This window comes from Typopeltis vanoorti, chromosome 25 (assembly GCF_054136105.1).
Source record: "Typopeltis vanoorti isolate ZY-2024b chromosome 25, IOZ_Tvanoo_1.0, whole genome shotgun sequence".
Classification (NCBI taxonomy): Eukaryota; Metazoa; Arthropoda; class Arachnida; order Uropygi; family Thelyphonidae; genus Typopeltis; species Typopeltis vanoorti.
Window position 1 is genome coordinate 7,373,083 of NC_143573.1, and position 21,237 is coordinate 7,394,319.

Genomic DNA, 21,237 nt, shown 5'->3' on the forward strand with positions numbered 1-21,237 from the left:
AAAGTGAAGAAACTCTAAGTGAAACACAATTCAGCTTTCGGAATGGTTTTGGTACTAGAGAGGCCCTTTTCTGTACCCAAATATTGATACAAAAATGCATAGAAAAACAGAAATCTGTCTTTATGTGTTTCATAGATTTTGAAAAAGCATTCGACAAAGTCAGACACACTAACTTAATAGAAGTCCTTCAACAAACAAGGCTAGATGAACAAGGCACAAGACTAATAACAAATCTGTATTGGAATCAGTCAGCTACCGTTCAATTAGACAACATTACCACCAGTGATATTAACATCAAAAGAGGAGTGAGACAAGGATATGTGCTCTCACCACTCCTGTTCAACATATACGCAGAGGTAATCTTTAAGAAAGCATTGGAAGAATATCTAGAGGGAATCACAATAAATGGAAAGATTGTTAACAACCTACGATATGCAGATGACACTGTGCTAATTGCGGATAACATTATGGATCTCCAAAAACTCATTGACAGAGTATACATAGAAAGCCAAAGAATGGGAATAAATATAAACATCAACAAGACAAAATACATGATCATCAGCAAACATCCAGCCTCATCAATGAAACTGACACTCAATGGGAAAAATATCGATCAAGTGTCAAGATATAAATATCTTAGTTGCTGGCTTAACGAATGGTGGGATCCAGAAATAAATATAAAGACAAGGATTGAAGTTGCATGGCAGTCCTTCATTAAAATGAGAACACTATTCTGCAATCAAGACCTAAACATGGAAGTCAGATGCCGAATGCTGAAATGCTACGTGTGGTCTATTCTGCTCTATGGAGTTGAAACATGGACATTGAAGGCGACAACCATCAAGAAAATCGAAGCCTTTGAGATGTGGCTATACAGAAGAATGCTAAAGATATCATGGACAGAAGAAATTACCAATGAAGATGTCTTAAAATCCATTGGCAAAGATAAACATCTTGTACAAATAATCAAGAAACGAAAAACATCATATCTTGGCCACATCATGAGAAACAGCAAATACCAACTTCTACAAACTATTTTGGTAGGAAGAATTGATGGCAAAGGAACTAGAGGAAGAAAAAGAATATCATGGTTTGACAACATCAAGATGTGGACAGGAAAGAGCAGTGCACAACTGCTCAGATTAGCACAAGAGCGCAGTTTGTTCACCAAGATGGTCGCTGACTTTTGATAGAAGATAGCACAATAAGAAGAAGATTTATTTCTTCTACTTGTATCAACTGTCTATATTGCTAACAGCATCAACAGGAGGTTGCTTAACATAAGTAAAAACTGACAAAAAAAATTAAATTAAAAATAATAAAAATAAAATAAATGTTTTCCAACAGCAGTTAATATCTATAAGATGAAAAGACTGGGATGATAGTTTTAATCACAAGTGTCATTAGACATGTTGCTTGCAGTCTCTAAATTGTTGTGTCAACTCTGATTGCTGGCATAGGAGGGATCTTTAATGTTGACATATTAATTAATGACTTTCAGATGTTCTGAAATATCATTTCCTTGATTTCTATATAGTGTACCTTTTGAGTGAATGACCAGTCTATTGAAGTAATTCTCTTCTAAGTAAGGCATGCAGGATGCTTGCCAATTTACTGTCATGTTCTTTGAGGATGTGTGCTACAAGTCTGCTTTTTTCCATTTTCAATGTCACATACATGTTCTTTGTTGTGGATTTAAAAACTTCTCCCAATCTGACTACATACATCTTTCCACAAGAACACAAAATCTTGTATATATATACCTGGATGCTTATAAAAAGGAACTTATTCTTTAGGGGAGCATAGAAAGCTTTGTAAGGTGATGGCTGATTTGAAGGCTGTTCTTGTTAACTGCTTTTAACATTTTGGCTATTTTTCTTGATGTATTGCCAACTTATGGAAAAGATATCATGCCTTTGTAAGTAATTTCTGGGTTCTCATGGGATTTCATCAGAAAATAAAAGTTTCTTTAGTACCTTTTTTTTTTGAGTATTCATTTTGAAGAAACTGATTAAATAGGATTGGAAGGTCTTGTTTTCGTTTGATTTCGCCATTTTTTAATATGTTTAAAACTAGCCAATTTCTTCTGACCAAGATGCTATTATACACCAATTCAACTACTAACTCCACATCATGTTGGAGGCTTAATGGATTTTTTAACAACACTCAAAAATAATTAAAATAGACTTTAATACTTCCTATATTTCGTCCTAGTCACTAGGACATCTACGGGGATTACAAAAAAATTAATGTAACATATGCACAAATAACAAACAATACTAAGCCCAACCACGTGGGTGACACTAAAGTCCTATCTAGGTAGAGCGCCCTCTAAGGGCAGTCGTAGGTGGCCTGGAATGTAAGGTGGGAACTCTGGTGATGAGTGTTTCCCAAATCTTCGGAAGCTTAATGCACCCATATTTATTGAGATTTGGCTGGTTTTTGAGAGCTGCTGCTGCTTCTAAGAAAAGTCTCTCTTTCTTGAATTTGCTGTGGTGGAGCATGGTGGTTTTCTTCCATGATACTCTGTGGGTGGTGTCCAAAACATGGTCAGCCAAGCCTGAATGGCCATAGTTGTGTTTGAAGATGTAAGACTTGTGTTCCTCTAGACGGATGGATGCTGATCTGCCTGTCTGTCCAAAGTACGCCAGCTTATAGGAACAGGGTACTTTGTAAACTCCAGGCAGAGAGAGAGGAGGGAGCTGATCTTTCGTAGAACGGATAAGGGTAGCCAGTTTGCGGTGGGGCTTATATGCTGTGTGTAGATTGTATTGTTTTAGTATCTTGGCTATTTTTTCAGATGTGCCACGGATGTAGGGTATGGTGATAGCATTTTTAAAATCTTGTTGACGAGAAGGAAGGGGAATGGGGGAGGAGTTGATTATTTTTTTGATACTGTGATCGCTGTAGCCATTGGAAAGGAAAGTGCTGTGTATGTGGTTAAGCTCATTAGTGAGGGCGGTTCCACTGGAACAAAGATTGTGGGCTCTCTTGGTAAGAGTTTTAATAATGCCATATTGTTGAGAGGGTTGGTGGTGGGAGAGTTTGTGAATGTATCTGCCTGTGTGTGTGGGTTTTCTGTATACGGTGAAGGTAAGTGTATCATTAGGCAGGCGTGTGACTAAGGTGTCTAGGAAGGGCAAACAACTGTTCTTTTCCTTTTCCATAGTGAACTGGATTCTTGGATGTAGACTATTGAGATGACTGAGGAAGGAGTCTAACGTGTCTGGGCCATGAGGCCAAATAGAGAACACGTCATCTACATATCTTAGCCAGATAGAAGGTTTGAGTGGGGCTGAGTCTATGGCTCGTTTTTCGAAATCTTCCATATAGAAATTGGCAAGGGGGGGTGAGAGGGGGGAACCCATGGCAGTTCCCTCTATCTGCTTGTAGATTTTGTTGTTCCACGAGAAATATCCAGAGTTAATGGCAAAGGAAAAGAGATCTAAGATGTCAGAGGGAAAAAACCTTTTCTAAGAGAGATAAGATGTCAATTAAGGGAATATTGGTAAACAAAGATGAGATATCAAAGCTTACCAATATGTCTGTCTTCTTCAAGGTTAAATTTTCTGTGAGGGGTTTAAAGTGGGTCGAGTTTTTTATATAGGAAGGGGACCTTCCGGTGAGGGGGATCAGAGAGTTGGCCAGCTGTTTAGATAGTCTATAGCAAGGTGCATTGGTAGCATCTACTATAGGCCTGAGTGGGGAATTGGGTTTGTGGATTTTTGGTAAACCGTATATTCGGGGGGGACGGGAACGGAAAGGTTTAAGTTTTTTCGTGACATCTGGGGGCCAGGAAGATACTTTTTTGAGTAAAATTTTAAGTTTCTTAACTTGTGTTTTTGTGGGGTCGTGTTCTAGCGGGATGTAGGTAGCGTGATCGCAGAGGATAATGTTCATTTTACGCTTATATTCACTGGTATTAAGAACGACTGTGGCATTACCCTTATCCGCTCTGGTGATGACGATACTTTTTTCTTTACGTAGTTTCAGGAGAGCCGTGCGTTGGGCATATGATAAATTACTTTTTGGCGGAGAAGAATGCGCGAGGATGTTGGCTACGTCAAGTCTGATGTTGTTAGCTGTCTCCGACGGTAAGCGACCGATTCCACGTTCGATGTTCACCATTACGTCAAGCACCGGCACTTCCTTAGGAGCGACGGCAAAATTATGGCCGAGGCAAAGGGCGCTGACGGCATCGTCGTTGAGCCTTTTGGAAGAGAGGTTTATTACTGTCTAGAGAGGTTGAATTTGTGGTTGTGGTTTGTTTTTCACAAGGTTGCTAAATTTCTTGATGTGTTTTTTTATTTATTTTTTTTTTTTTTTGTTGGTAAGCTTTGATATCTCATCTTTGTTTACCAATATTCCCTTAATTGACATCTTATCTCTCTTAGAAAAGGTTTTTCCCTCTGACATCTTAGATCTCTTTTCCTTTGCCATTAACTCTGGATATTTCTCGTGGAACAACAAAATCTACAAGCAGATAGAGGGAACTGCCATGGGTTCCCCCCTCTCACCCCCCCTTGCCAATTTCTATATGGAAGATTTCGAAAAACGAGCCATAGACTCAGCCCCACTCAAACCTTCTATCTGGCTAAGATATGTAGATGACGTGTTCTCTATTTGGCCTCATGGCCCAGACACGTTAGACTCCTTCCTCAGTCATCTCAATAGTCTACATCCAAGAATCCAGTTCACTATGGAAAAGGAAAAGAACAATTGTTTGCCCTTCCTAGACACCTTAGTCACACGCCTGCCTAATGATACACTTACCTTCACCGTATACAGAAAACCCACACACACAGGCAGATACATTCACAAACTCTCCCACCACCACCCCTCTCAACAATATGGCATTATTAAAACTCTTACCAAGAGAGCCCACAATCTTTGCTCCAGTGGAACCGCCCTCACTAATGAGCTTAACCACATACACAGCACTTTCCTTTCCAATGGCTACAGCGATCACAGTATCAAAAAAATAATCAACTCCTCCCCCATTCCCCTTCCTTCTCGTCAACAAGATTTTAAAAATGCCATCACCATACCCTACATCCGTGGCACATCTGAAAAAATAGCCAAGATACTAAAACAATACAATCTACACACAGCATATAAGCCCCACCGCAAACTGGCTACCCTTATCCGTTCTACGAAAGATCAGCTCCCTCCTCTCTCTCTGCCTGGAGTTTACAAAGTACCCTGTTCCTGTAAGCTGGCGTACTTTGGACAGACAGGCATCCATCCGTCTAGAGGAACACAAGTCTTACATCTTCAAACACAACTATGGCCATTCAGGCTTGGCTGACCATGTTTTGGACACCACCCACAGAGTATCATGGAAGAAAACCACCATGCTCCACCACAGCAAATTCAAGAAAGAGAGACTTTTCTTAGAAGCAGCAGCAGCTCTCAAAAACCAGCCAAATCTCAATAAATATGGGTGCATTAAGCTTCCGAAGATTTGGGAAACACTATCACCAGAGTTCCCACCTTACATTCCAGGCCACCTACGACTGCCCTTAGAGGGCGCTCTACCTAGATAGGACTTTAGTGTCACCCACGTAGTTGGGCTTAGTATTGTTTGTTATTTGTGCATATGTTACATTAATTTTTTTGTAATCCCCGTAGATGTCCTAGTGACTAGGACGAAATATAGGAAGTATTAAAGTCTATTTTAATTATTTTTGAGTGTTGTTAAAAAATCCATTAAGCCTCCAACATGATGTCCTCACAGCACTTAAGCCTCTTCACACGTATACTAACTCCACACAAATTCCAAATCTGCCCATCCTTACAATGCAGCTTGTATGTGTGGGGTGTTGTACCTGAAACCTACCTAAAGATCCACAATGTCATTCAGAGGAGCAAAGTTCATCTCAAATGACCCCTGCCTTACAAATTCACTTCAACCTCCATTTCACAGATGCAGTGTTTCAGCACTATGTCTATTCTACAGGTAATTCAATGGTCACTGCCATTGAACTGGCAACATCACTCCTCCACTTTGTTGCATCAGTCAATACAAGACCAGCTGCTGTCCAGCATCCCTTTTGGACAACTGCAAACACACCAAACCTGCTTCTCCTCTTCTCTTTCCTCCCATCTACCCCTATCCTCTGGAACAGTCTTCCTCATGAAGTATTCCCAAACAACTAAAACATGTAATTCTTTAAAAAAAAAAAAGTCAATAACTTCTTTCTCAATCCTCACCTGCACCAACACATGGCACTGATGTTCTTATAGGTCCTTTGACTTCTCATGTACAGAATCAAAAATCATTATAAAAATAAACTGCTTTTTGCTTTAAAGATTTTTGTACTGGGTCAAGGCAATTTAAGGACCCTGATGAAACACTCATTCTCAGAGCTCTCTGCTCACCATGCAGCCAAAGGTGGATGCTCACTATTGAGCAAGCAATGACTGCACTCTGAAATGGAAAGTCACGGCTAATTCAAGTGCTACGCTGGTACCCCAGAAAGCTCATTCTGATTGATCTTGTCAGACCATCCAAGATTGCTCATCTTGCTGAAGCAGAGATTTCTCATGAACTACCAGAATGGATTTCATATTCTTCTTCTTCTTCCTAACATGGAATTTAGGCCATGTGGCCTGTTCCGGTCTCATGCCATCTCTTTCTTGGTCTTCCGATTCTTCTTTTTCCACTTATTTTGTATCTGTATAATATTTTTGGTAGTCTGCCGTTGACCATTCGATTTAAATGTTCTAGCCATTTTTGTTTATACTGTCTTATCTAGTGATTAATTGGTTTTATTTTCAGGGATTGTAAGATTTCTTCATTTGTTTTGTGGTCCCACTTGGTATATCCAGCTGTTTTTCTGAAGAACTTCATTTCATCATCATAATCAAATTCCTGCCATGTACCCTCAAAGGGGTGTACAGGATATGATAGTACTACATGAAAAAAATTACATCATTATTAATTTCCTATCTACAATTTTTCTCCAAATCAGTCTGTTACTTGTCAAGACTCCAACATTATCAGATCTTATATTTCTATCGTCTAAAGCACTTTGTACTGTATCAATCCACCTATATCTTGGACTTTCTCTGGGTCGTTTTGCTGCCAACCTGGCAGAGAACACTTGTTTTGCTAATCTTTCCTCGCCCATTCTGTTTAAGTGACCATACCACCTGAGATTAGCTCTGCTAACGCATTACTGGATGCTGACAATGTCAAGTTCTTTCCTAATATCCTCGTTTTTAATATGATATTGCCATTGATGCAATCTGTTCACGCCTATAATCTTTCTCAGGACTCTCATATCTGTAGTCTCTGGTCTTTGGTCAAGTGTTTTACTTCTGACACATCTCTCAGATCCATAAGTTAAAACTGGTTTGAACACCGTATTGTAGACAGCTAATTTAGTGTTCCGACTAATTTCTCTCTTATTCCATGTGAATTTATTCAATTGACTTCCCACCATACCAGCTTTGCTGATTCTGTTGTCTATTTCTATATTTAATTTACCGTCTTCAGTAAAAATCGTGCTAAATAGCTGAAATGTTTTACTTGTTCCACAGGTTCTCCATTCACAACACAGTTGACATTTTCAATGATTCTGCCTATTTTCATTGTCTTTGTCTTTTTATTGCTGACCTTCATACCATATCTATTACAACAGCTACTCAATTTAGTCAGAGAATCTTGCAGACTTGTAGCAGATTTATTTAAAAGTATAACATCATCCGCATAAAGCAAAGAGCTGACATTAACATCTCCAATTTTGATATCAGGTTTAATATCACTTTCCTTCATAATGTGATCCATATAGATAATGAATAACAGAGGGGATAATGTACATCCTTGTCTCACACCAGATTTAACATTCAACCATCTTCCTGTACTTCCTTCAATTCTAACTGCTGACTTACAACTCAAATAAAGACTAAGTATTGCTTGATATAATGCCCCATTGACACCATATAACTGCAGCGTATTGAACATCTTCTCTCCTGGCACCTTGTCATATGCCTTTTCCAGATCGACAAAACTTAAATACAGATCTTTGTTATATTCCCATGCTTTCTCGACTATTTGTCGTAAAGTGAAGATCTGAACCTGACAGCCTCTATTTGGCCTGAATCCAGCTTGTTCTTCACCAAGCTTTTCTTCCACAATTCTTCTCAACCGTTTCTCAAGTATACTTGCATAGATCTTGCCAGGAACACTCAGTAGGGAAATACCTCTGTAATTCTCACATGCAGTTTTATTTCCCTTTTTATATATGGGTACTATGAGAGCTCTACTCCAATCATCGGGAATTCGTCCCTCTGTCCAGGCTTTCTAAACTATGCAGTGCAGCCACTGTGAGACTCTTATACCACCATACTTCAGCATTTCTGGTCGAATATCATCTACTCCTGCTGCCTTTCCTCATTTCAAGCCTGATGACTTTTTCTACTTCTAGTATGGATATGTATTCCTGACTGCATGCCTGGTCAGTGTTTTTTACCACTGTGCTGTCATCACTGCTTGTTTCATTTAGCAGTTTTTCAAAGTAATTACTCCATACTTCAAGGATATCTTTTTCTCCTGTTTTCATGTCACCTTTATCATCTCTAATTCCTTTTACAGCACTCTTTCCTCTATTCTTAAGCTTCTTCAACAATCTCCAGAATATTTTGCCACCTTCTTGATATTTATTTTCTATATTCTTGCCAAAGTCTTCCCATGACTTTTGTTTAGCTAGTTTTACACAGTGTTGAGCATTCTTGCATTTGTCTCTATATTCTCTAAGAGCACAAGCTGACTTATTTTACAGGAACTTTTGGTATGCTTTCTTCTTTTCCTTCACTGCCTCTTTAACTTCCTGTGTCCACCAGGGAGTTCTGATTTTTTTATCCTTACAGATAACCTCACCACATGCCTCTCTAGCTGAATCAATCAGGGCTTTCTTCAGAGTTTGCCACTGAATCTCCAAGGTTTGATTCCTGTTCTCAAACTCTTTCATTTTTTCTTCAATAATCTTTGCGTATTTTAGCCTACAGTTCACATCTGAGAGCTGCTCAACTTTTATTCGCTTTATAACTTTCTTACATGTTATTCTTTTCAATATGAAATTCAATTTTATCCTGCTCAAGACTAAATAGTGATCACTTCCAATTTCAAATCCTCTGTACACTCTGGTGTCCTGCAACAGGGAGAAAACATCACTATCAACAATAACATAGTCAATGAGACTTTTCTTATTCCTAGCCTCTTCTCTCCATGTGAATTTTTGCACATTTTTATGTTGGAACATGGTGTTAGTAATAACCAGTCCATGTCCTGTGGAGAAATCCAACAGATATTTGCCATTATTATTAGCTTTGCTCTTTTCTCCAAATTTTCCCAAAATATTTTTGTATGTCTCACAATCATTTCCTACTCTGCTATTTAGATCCCCAACAAGGACCAACTTTTCATTTTTCATTGTGTCAGTTGCTTTTTCTAAAGCCTCAAAAAATTCCTCCACTTCATCCTTAGTAGAACCTTCTGTGAGACCATAGGCACAAATAAGTCTCATTGTCCAGTTCCCCATTCTCATATTTGCCCACATTACTCTACTTGAGACTGACTGCCATTCAAGAAGATTAGCCTCATATTTTGTGTTGAATACTATGGCTACTCCTTTTCCTTGATTATCATTGCCTGAATATAACATTTTGTATTTATTGCTCAGAAAGATCTCACCAGTTTTGGTCTTTTTTGTTTCAGTCACCCCTATTATGTCGATCTGGTACTTATCTAATTCCTCAGCTAGCTCCATTTCTTTGCCATTCAGGCTTCTTACGTTGATAGTACCGATCTTTAACTCTGGTGATGTTGAGTTGGGGTTTATTTTCAGATTTGTTCCAGTAGCTGACTTTTCGCTGTTCACCCTGGTTCCCTGGCGAAAACAACGGGGGCCTTGTTTAACCGGGCGACGCCTCAGCCGGCATGAAATTTTGTCATGTTGTACCATCATTCTATATTTTGGTTTAACCAATAAGAATACAATTTGGTCGGCTAAATCCCAAATTGCCAGCCCATCCTCGTCTGTTCAGTATCCAAGTAGATACCCAACAGGGTGCACCACGAGAAGGTGAGGATTGGACATTAGGTCAGAAACCCTGGTCGGTTCTCCGCATTCCTTTAAAGGCTATGTGGAGGTCTCCTCTCAGTTATACAGCTTTGACCCTTAAGCACCCCCCTTCATTTCTTCATTTAGAACTTCATTTCTGCTGTTTGAATTTGTTTTTCATCTTTCCTTTTCATGGTCCATGTTTCACTTCCGCATAGTAGAGTTGGTTTTGACAAGACATTATATAGTCTGATTCTAGTGTGTTTTTGTACCAGGGATGGCTTAAATATATTATTTATTATGCCATTTACTTTGGCAAAGTTTGATATTTTAGTGTCTATGTCTTTTTCTTCTTTGTATGATAGATCACATCCCAAGTATCTGAAAGTGTTTACTTGTTCTAGTATTTTATTATCTATCACTATTTTACTTCTTATTGGGTTTTCTCCTTTGAATGCCATTATTTTTGTTTGTTCTTTGGATATTGTCATATTATATTGCTTTGAGATATCATTTAATGATCTTTGTAAGTCATCTTCTGATGTAGCTAATGCTATTTGATCATCTGCAAATAGTAGTGTATCTATCTTCATTTGCGGGGTCATTTGTATACCAAATGGGTTATGCTGTTTCCAGATTGTTATTATTTCATTTATATATATATATTGAAAAGCAGAGGTGAGAGGGTACATCCTTGTCGTACCCCTCTTGATATATTTTTCCATTCTGAGGTGTGTTCTAATTTAACTGCTATTTTATTTCCTGTATATATTTCTTGAATAGATTGTAAAAGTTGGTTTGGTATGTTTAAATCGGTTAATATTTTAAACAATTTTTGTCTACTAATTATGTCAAAGGCTTTTTCATAATCAATAAACGCCACATGGGTTTCTTTTTGAAATTCTCTTCTCTATTAATAATTTTAAAGTAAAAATTGGATCTATGCAGGATCAGCCTTTTCGGAAACCATTTTGTTCTTCTAGTAATTTGTTTTCTACAATGCTGCTTAGTTTCTCTTAATATTCCTGCATATAATTTATATCCTGTATTCACCAGGCTAATTCCCCTATAATTATTGCAATTGTCTTTATTTCCTTTTTTATATATTGGGATAATCAGTGCTTTTTTCCAAGAGTTAGGGGTTTTTCCAGACATCCAAACCATATTAAAAAATTTCAGAAGCCTTTCATTAAATTTTTCACCCCATTTTTGTATAGTTCTATATTTATATTGTCTTCTCCTGGCATTTTCCTATTTTTCATCTTCTTTATTATATTTTTTCAGTTCTAACATTGTGATATTTTCTATTAGGTCATTCTTTGTCTTATAAAATTTTAATTCATTGTTCTCATCTGTCCAGAGATTTTGGAAATAGGTCACCCATTTTTCTAAATCTATTGTTTGTATTTTTATCTTTTCTTTTATTTCTTTATTCATGTATTTTATTACTTTATAGGTTTTGGGTTGTGGCTTAAATAAATCCTTTTCTAGTTCTGTTACGAAATTGTTCCATCTTTCTCTATGTTTTTTTCTTACTTGCAATTGCACTATTTCTTTTATGCTCTATTTTTGCTTCTATTGTTTTGGAATTTAGCCATTTCTGGTAACTGTCCTTTTTGGTTTTTATTATATTTTTATTTCTTTGTTCCAGTCTCGTAGTCCTCTTTTTCTAATCCATTTGTGCTTTATTCCTAAGGTTTCTGTTGCTGCTTTTGTGAGAATTTGTTTCAAATTTTCCCATTCATCTTCTATGTCACTTGATTCATGTGTGGTTTCTGTTTTTAAGTTTGTGCATTTTTGATATTGTAGTCTAACATGAGGATCTTGTAATGAAGAAATTTTGTAGCCTGGCTGGTAAGAATTTTCAATTCTGTGTGTTTTTAGCCACTTTGGTTTAAAACAAATTTTTGCTGATACCATATAATGATCAGAGTTTAATTCAAAGCCTCGATATGCTCTTACGTCTAAAATTAACTCCGCTAATTTAAAATTTGTGATAACATAGTCAATTACTGATTTGTATCCTCTGGCTCACCAAGTATATTTATGTATTTCCTTGTGTTTAAACATTGAATTCGTTATTCTCATATTATTATAAATGACAAAATCACGCAATCTGCGACCATTTTGATTACATGTATCTTCGCCAAATTTACCTATGTTCGTTTTGTATTTTTTGTTTCCTATTCTGGCATTTAAGTCTCCTGCTAGCAGTAAATAGTCAATTTTGTTTGTTTTAACTATGGCATTCTGTAATTCTTTATAAAATATATTACTGTCTTCTTCTTTTCCCTCTTCTGGTGCATATGCACCAATTATTGTTATGTGGCCTCTTAATGTCTTGAGTCTAATTTCTATTAGTCTTTCATTCAAATAGTTGTAATACACAATATTGTTCTTTAGGGATTTATGTACCATAATCATTATACCTGCTTTTGCTCTTTCTTTTTTTTACCCCACTGTAGATTTGTATATAGTTGTTTGTTTCTTTTGTACCTTTTTGTTTTTTCTTTGTTTCTGTTACTATACATATCTTTATGTTAGCTTGGTTTAGTTGCTTATCAAGTTCTTCTTCTTTGTGTGCAATGCTTCTCACATTCCATGTTGCAATCTTCATTATGTGTTCCTTTTTCCAATTTCGTTTACCGTTTCCTGGGTTGTGGTCTTTTCCCTGACAGTCCGTCCGGCTTTTCTTTGTATGAAACTCGAAAGTATTTTGAATTTCCCCAGGGCAGGTTACTAACCTGTCGCTGGGTAAGTCCAGTGGTAGGGCCGCTACCTAATGCCTCTGGACAGGCAGATCTAACAGCATTTACTCTGTTAGGGTGTTAAGGTTATACCGCCCATACTCTATTGCCAGTGCCTCATTTGTACTTTTAGAACAGGATGGACCACGGGAAGGTGGAGTTGGCATCTGAGTGGGAGAGGCTATGTATTGTGCTTCACCACCCCTTCCACCCCGGATTTCATATTGAAAAGAAAAATAAATATGAAAGTTTTTAAAAGAATCAGAGTCAGGCAGCTTTTAAAGGTCAGCTATAGATTCAAATATTATTCATGAAACAATGAAAAAACAAGAACCAAACCTTGGAGACTCAGTAGTAGATTCTGAAGAAAACACATATTCAGCCAGTTGCATACAATGTCTGTAAGGATAGAAAAATCTGAACTCCATGACTGACTCAAGAAATTAGAGGCAGTCATGAAAAAGACAGAATACACAGAAAAATATAAAAGCAAAGCAGAGTGTAAAAGTAGCTAAAATATAGGTCTTGGAAAGACTGGTAAAAATATTGAAAGAAATATCAGAAAGGTGGTAAAATGTTCTGGAAGCTATTAAAAAAAAAAAAAAAAACAGCTTAGAAATGGAAAGAAGAGAATTGTAAAAATTAGACAGATATTCTCGATGTCAGGAGTAACTAGAAAGATTGTTAAATGAAACAAAAGGTGACAAAATATTCAAGAGGAATGCAATGAGGAATATACGAGGGTAGTCTGAAAAGTTCTCGGCCTAACAATGAAAAAACAAATTTATAATTTCACAATTATTTTTATTTTTCAACATAATCTCCCTTAAGACTATTACATTTATTCAAGCGATGCTACAGCACCATTATCCTGTCCCTGTAGTGGTTCTCAGTAAGATCTGCAAAATACCCCTCTACAGCTGCAATCACCTCTTGATTTGAATAAAAATGCTGACCAGCAAGAAAGAATTTTAGTTTTGAAATGAGACAAAAGTCAGAGGGAGCCAAATCTGGGGAATAGGGTCGATGTTCCAACAATTCACAGTGCACATCCCTTAATTTTCCCATTGCCAAAACACCTTTGTGGGCAGGTGCATCGTCATGATGAAAGATGATCTTTTTCTTCTGTAAACTAGGTCTTTTCTCATGAACTTTTTCGTCTAGTATGGTTGAAAGATTGGAATAATATTCCTCAGTTATTGTTTTACCCTTTTCAAGATAATTAATAAACAAAATACCTTTAGCATCCCAAAACATTGATGCCATGACCTTTCCTGCTGATGGAACCAACTCTGTCTTCTTTGGCGCTGAACAACCGGCTTCTGTCCACTGTTTTCACTGTTGTTTGGATTCTGGTGTGTAATGGTGAATCCAAGTCTCATCCATAGTAATAAATCAATGCACAAATTCAGTTTTATTCTTGTTAAAACACTCCAAGCACTGTTCAGAGATTTTCATGCGAATGTTGATCTGCTGTGAGCAAGCATGACACTCATCTTGCACAAAGCTTTTTCATTTGCAATTCTTCATGCAAAATATCCTACACTTTTTTTGAAATGCCTATAGTCTCAGCAATTTCACACAATTTGACTCACCGGTCATCCAATACCATATTGTGCACTTGATCAATGATTTCTGGTGTTGTTACACTTTTTGGACGTCCTTCACATGGATCATCTTCAAGGATGGTGCGGCCACGTTTAAACTCGGCAGCCCATTTCTTAATTGTCAAAAACGAAGGAGAAGAGTGCCCATAAACTTTTATGAACTTCAAATGAATTTTTTTTTTGGCATTAAACCTTCTTTTACAAAGAATTTTATAACTGCATGATACTGAATTTTCTCCATTTCAAGGGACACTTTTGCTTCAGATAGCTGCAACAAACTACTTGATAGAATGACTTGCAATTTCACATGGATGATTATGACAGATGTACCAACTTAGGGGGGGGGGAAACCTTGCCAATAGTGTTTCCACCTATGGTCGAGGCTGAGAAATTTTCAGACCACCCTCGTATATCATATCAATACTCAAGGTAGAGTAGATGATATCTGACGAGAAATGTTTACACTATGAAGTTATGTTACAGTGGATGAACTGCATAATTCAGAGGGCATTGTCAGAAGGTCAAATTTCAGATTAGTTGAGTAATCCTCATAGTATCTATCCATGTAAAAAAAGGAAATAAAAGTGCAGCAACTACAGAAGAATTTTCTTCCCCAATGTTTCAAGTAAGACTTATGCAAGCATACTTGAAGAAGTTAAGAAAAAGTGTGCAACAGAAACTTGAAGAACAAGTGGGGTTCAGGATAAATAAGGGTTGTCCAAATTAGATTTTCATTTGAAGATAAACTGTTTGAGAAGTGATAGGAAAAAAACAATCCAAATTTAAATTTTGTAGATTTGGAAAATGTATGACAAGGTGCCAAGAGAAAACTGTTCATAACACTACAACTACATAAATAGGATGTAATATTGAGTAAATGTATAAGTTGTAAGTCAGCAATTTAAAATTGAAGGAGATATGGGAAGATGGTTTTACATAAAAATCACCTTTAAGACAGTAAACACTATTTCCACCTGTTTTTACAGACAGCCCTAATTATCACTTAGCCAAGAAATTAGCAGCTGCACTAAAGGAGTTGGTAGGCGATTCCCTCTCCTATATAAAAAATACACAACACTTCATAAAACAAACATCACACTCAACAAGGAAGATTTATTAGTCTGCTTTGACATAACTGCCCTTTTCACTAATATCCTGATCAATGATACTATTCTTCTCTTACAAAACATATTTCTGCCTGATATCATGGCCCTCTTTGCCCACACACTCCGCTCCAGGTATTTCGTGTAACAAATAATTTTTACCTACAAAAAAGAAGGCTCACCATTTTCCCCCCAATAGCTAACCTTTACATAGAAGGCTTTGAGCAATGAACTCTAGATTCGACCAGCCTAAAACTCAAAGTCTGGCTCAGATATGATGATATTTTTGCCATTTGGTCCCCTGCTGCAAAACATTAAATACATTCCTAAGCAACCTGAACAAACAACACAAAATGTATCCTGTAAAAATGTAAACTAGGAATCATCAGCACCCTCAAACACAGAGCCCTAACAATTTGTTTCAATGAACAAGCTCTAAACAAAGAATTTGAAATTATTAACCAAACATTTGTAAAAAATGGCTACAATAATAAAAAAAAAGTTCACAAGATCCTTCATAAAAATGCCATTAAAAGCAAAAAAGATTACAAGAATGCCATACCCTACATTAGGGACATTTCAGACAAAATAGATAGAATACCACTTAAATACAACATCAAGACAACCTTCAAACCCCCAGCAAAATTAAGAAGTTTACTTAGCTCCTCTAAAGATCCTCTTCTGTACCTTGCCCACATAGGGGTTTACAAAATTAAATGTACCTATAACCTACCTTACATAGGGAAAACAGGATGTACTATCACAATCAGAAAAGATGAACACAAACACATTAAATACCTCCACTATGTAAAACAGACTTATCAGACCATGCACTCCAAGCATGCCACAGAATTGACTGGAAAGGCACTAAGTCCCTGCACTGCATCAAAACCTGTTTTTTTGAAAGAAAATTCAAAGAAGCTTGCGAAATGGTGAAACATCATCCAAATCTGAACAAAAATGGACTAATTATTTCAAGAATGTCTTCAGCCAATATAGCAACCAGAACAACCCCAGACAGAAGAAAATCTCAATACGAAAGGACTGTAGAAATTGTTTAATGTAGTTCAGTTTTTTTTCTTCCCTTCTCATCAGAGGTCAGGCTAAGATAAATGATTAAACATTTAGATTCATTTTACTTTTGTACAGTCAGCAGCATATAGCTTGTATATTGTGCATATGTATGTTTTCCTGATGATGACCTCAATACAGAGGTTGAATTGTTACTTGTTTAATGTTAAGTAAAGTAATTATTCTAACATGTGTTGTATCTCCATAAATTCTTCACTATGAATTTTATGCAGATGTTATACTCTGAAATAAATCTAGTACAACTCTTCCAGATTCCTTAACTAAATTGAGTAACTTCTATAATAAATTTGGCATGAAGATTAGCAATAATAATAACAAACTATGAAAATAGTAGGATCACTGAACACATCAGCTGCATCCCAAAAGGGAGAACCTATAGAACAAGTAAAGCTTTTTAGCTATTTAGATACAATATTTAGTGAAGACAGCAAATGTAACACAGACAACAGAATAAGCAATGTTATGGTGAAGAGTCAACTGAATAAATTCTTAAGGAATAAGAGAGAAATTAGTCAAAAAGCACTAAACTATCTGTATACATGTTCCAACTAATTAACTTATGGATCCGAAAGTTGAATTCAAAAAAACTAAAACAGCTGATCAATGATCACAATTCTGAGAAAATTGCAGAGATGAACAACTGAGAATAATGAGAAATGAAGATAAGGAACTTCACATTGTTAACAATCAGGAACATATAAAGAGAGCTAATCTCAGGTGATATAATAGAACAGGAGAGGAAATGTGCAAAATGGGCAATTCCAAAAATATAAGAAAAGACCTAGAGGAAAACCAAGATCCAGGTAGAAGACTGATGCATTCAGCAGTGCTTTAGAAGACCAAAACAAAATCTAAGGCACTCTTGATTGTGAGTCTTATGTCAAGGCTCACAATCAAGAGTGCCTTAGATTTTGTTTGAAGGAAAATTGTCAACTAGTATTTAGTAATAATGTAAGCTTAATCATGTAGTACTATCTTGAATTCCTGAATTCTCTTGATGGTACATCAATATTTGATGAGTTAACATTTTCAGAGCAGTGTGTGTGTGTGTAGGATCAGTATTGTCAAAATGGTATCTAAGAGATATTCTATACATTCAAAGTGCAGGTATTCACTGATTGTCAAACTCAGCAGTGATATGGATCTGTACTCCTTTAAATATATAGAATATCTCTGAGAAACCATTTGGACAATACTGATCCTATTATAATCATTGTAATCTGAAGTATTTCCAACACTAATTTTTAGTGCCTGTGTATCGTAACTGAGTTGTAATCCTAGGATGAGAGGCAACAGAGATTTTAACTAAATTCACATCTTTTGTGTAAATCACTATAGTTATTTCCCACATCTTTTCCCTGTCAGGTCAATGTTGATACCTTCTTGAAAATATTTTGATGTAACATTATATCTGTTGCTCATACTATCTTCTAATACCACAGTTGCATTGCCTTTGACCTGAGCACAATACTCCCCCATACTCCAAACACACAAATTCTACAATACTATTTGCTCAATTTAAGTGTGAAAGATCATGGATGTCATGCTTGTAAAAGAAATGAAGAAATATGAAACTCTGGTTCCATTTGGTTTTGCATTTAGAAAATTAATTGATGCAAAATTTACATTTACTTTAGCATCTATTCTGGGAATAACTTAGATGCACTAACAACACTGACCATTTCAGTAATACTTGCTGTTCCATTTGGAAAGATCTTAAATAATATCTTCTCGCAGGTGCAAGATTTGCTCTATCATGCACAGTCCACAAATTTTTAGAACGACAGGAGTACAGCCTAAATCTGACAAAATCTCAGCCTGTCAGCAACCTTGTATCTTGAAGCAGAATGTTGATAGTGATATCTTTAATGACATAGTCAATGAGGCTTTTGCTATTTCTTGTGTCTTCTCTCCATGTGAACTTCTGCATATCTTTATGTATTGACTAATACATGTCCTAAACAGTAAGCCAGCAAATACCATTATTATAAGCTTTGCCCTTTCCTCCAAATTTTCCCCAAACATTCCTGTATGCCTGGTGGGATTCATTTGCTACTCTATTTAGATCTCCAACAATGACAACTTTTCCATTTTCTTTATGTCAGCTGCCTGTTCTAATGACTTGAAAATTTTTTCCATTTGTTCCTTAGAAAAACCTTCTATGAGACCATAGGCACAAATAAGCTTCATTGTTCATTTCCCCATTTTGAAGTATGCCAACATCATTCTACTTGAAACTGCCTTTAAATCAAGAAGTTTATTTTCGTGTTTGGTGTTGAATGCTACTGCTACTTTTTCCCTTCCTTGATCATTAATTCTTGGATATAACATCCTATACTTGTTATTTAGTAAGCTATCACCTGTTTTTTCTTCTTGTCTCAGTAATGCCAATTATGTCCATGTGGTACTTTTCCAATTCTTCTGCAAGTTCGATTTCCTTTCCATTAATACTTCTTTTACGGATGATTTCTGTTTCAGTTCTTCTGACTTTGGATTTTTTATTCTTCTTCTAGATGTTGATATTGGAGTTTGTTTTTGGAGTTGGAGTTTTTGAATAATAATTGGAGTTGGAGTTTTTGAATAATAATTAGAGTTGGTGTTCCTTAAAGTAATTAGAAATGAGTGCATGATGTTCAGTTTTCTGTAAAGCAGAAATAGAGTAATTTACACAAAATGAAGCAACCCCTGAATTCAGAATCTCAGGATGAATTTTGAGAACAGACAAGCACTCACCATGGGTCAGGTTATCACAAGGCACCTTAAATCAAAATCAAGCTACATGTTTGAAATGCTCTAATAAAACAATGTAAGGCAAAACAGGCTATCAAAAACAATATTCTAAAAGTTACAAATCAATTTGTGAGGCTCATGTCAGTGATACTTAATATATACCATAGTTTTTAACAGAATGGGTTGAAAAAAAAGGTTAAGTTTTCTGTCATTTGTTCATTAGATGTTTAATATAGTTCTATAAAAAGAAGTTCATTTTTACTACAGGAAAGAAACACCATTATAAAAAATTTGCTCACTATATTAAACAACCAAAAAGCTCTACAAGTATGGTTTTATGCTGAAGGAAATTCACTACTACAAGCTATGCACTAACAAATAAACTATTCTTGTCATTTTTATGTGTTCTTTCTACCCCCCACTTCTTCCTAAGCAAGAACCAACTGTATTTAGTGTCAGAAAAATGTCACATTCTTTAAGTTAATAAGTACTTGCAAAAATAAAGATACTTACAGCTTGAATTTCTATTTTAATTTCTGGGAAAAGATTAATGAATTTGATGTATGTTGTAAGCAGCAAAGCTCTTGTAGGTGCAGGACAGAGATGATACTTTGAATGAAGTAGCTGGAACTGAATTAGAGGACTGAGGAGGGAGGAAAATTCATCTATTATTAAAAGAACATTTACACTAGAAATATTATTAAAATGTTAGTTATAAACTGCAACCTATAGCAACTAAATGTTTCTTATGTTAAAAAAAAGTATAGTCTAGCATAATTTATATGCTAGACTATACCAGTTTAAAAATTTAATTTAAAAAAAAATATATATATATAATTTCCTTACATGTTTTCAAGTTATTTCTTTATGGAAAGTTAAAAAATAATAATCAACTAAAGCTGCATAAAAAAAATTCCCCCCCCCCATATAAAAATCCTGAGAGGGAAAAAAAAAGAAGTTAAATTTGAGTATGCCAGGAGAATGTTTTTTCACTTTTTTTTTTAACATAGCTTCCATACAGAAGAGGTTAATTGTAAACCTACAGTATATTTGTACTGTGGGTGCACTAAGGATTTTTTTTTTTTCTATTTATTTTTCACATACTCCAAAAATCCTGCTCTAGAGGTCAAATGTGGAACTTTTTCCAGCAAATGGCATGACCTCACACACACTAGGCCATTCTGCACCATACAAAATGAAGATGAATACTTACTCAGGTAGAAAGGCTTATGTGTTGGCAGTTCATGATAAATTATTTAATGGTTTTAATTCGCAACACAAGGATAATAACAAAATATTTACTTATATGCTGACATTTCATTGCCAATAACATTCATTTGGATATAGCTAACAATTCAAATCTCTCAAAAGAAATTAATATCTTAAAAGAACTATAAGGAAACAATATTGGTATAACCAAAGCAGACAAACATAATGCTACTGTGATGATGCATCAAACAGAATATGAAAAGAAAATGCACACTTTTTACAAGATTCTATATACATTCTACACACACACACACACACACACACACACACACAGAATTACATTCTATTCTTTATATTGAGCCCATACACGAGAGGTTGGTTAATCAACCTACAGTATAATAAATTTGGTTTAATCCTTTATCCAAGTGTGAGCAAACAAAGTTTGCACCTGAAAGTATCTTCAGGACTGGGGTAAGGTGGTACAACACCAGGGCAACTCGTTGCAAAGGTGTAGTGCTGAAGATACTTTCAGGCGCAAACTTTGTTTGCTCACACTTGGATAAAGGATTAAACCAAATGAAAAATAAACTTTCAACATCTTTCTCTAAATCCAGAGTAATTTATTAAAAAAGGGTGGCACACCATTTGGCAACTCCTATAGGTAGAGATGACCTGCGAATGC

At 36.0% G+C, this 21,237-nt stretch overlaps 1 protein-coding gene across 1 annotated transcript in view; it reads right to left on the reverse strand.

Annotated features, from left to right (window-relative positions):
* Window positions 1–21,237, reverse strand: part of LOC150092515 (AP-2 complex subunit alpha-like) — a 440,587-nt gene that overhangs the window by 99,435 nt on the left and 319,915 nt on the right. The window contains exon 16 of the mRNA XM_090414707.1: window positions 19,860–19,989. Coding sequence (XP_090270833.1) covers window positions 19,860–19,989 — 130 coding nt within the window. The remainder of the gene's footprint in view (window positions 1–19,859; window positions 19,990–21,237) is intronic.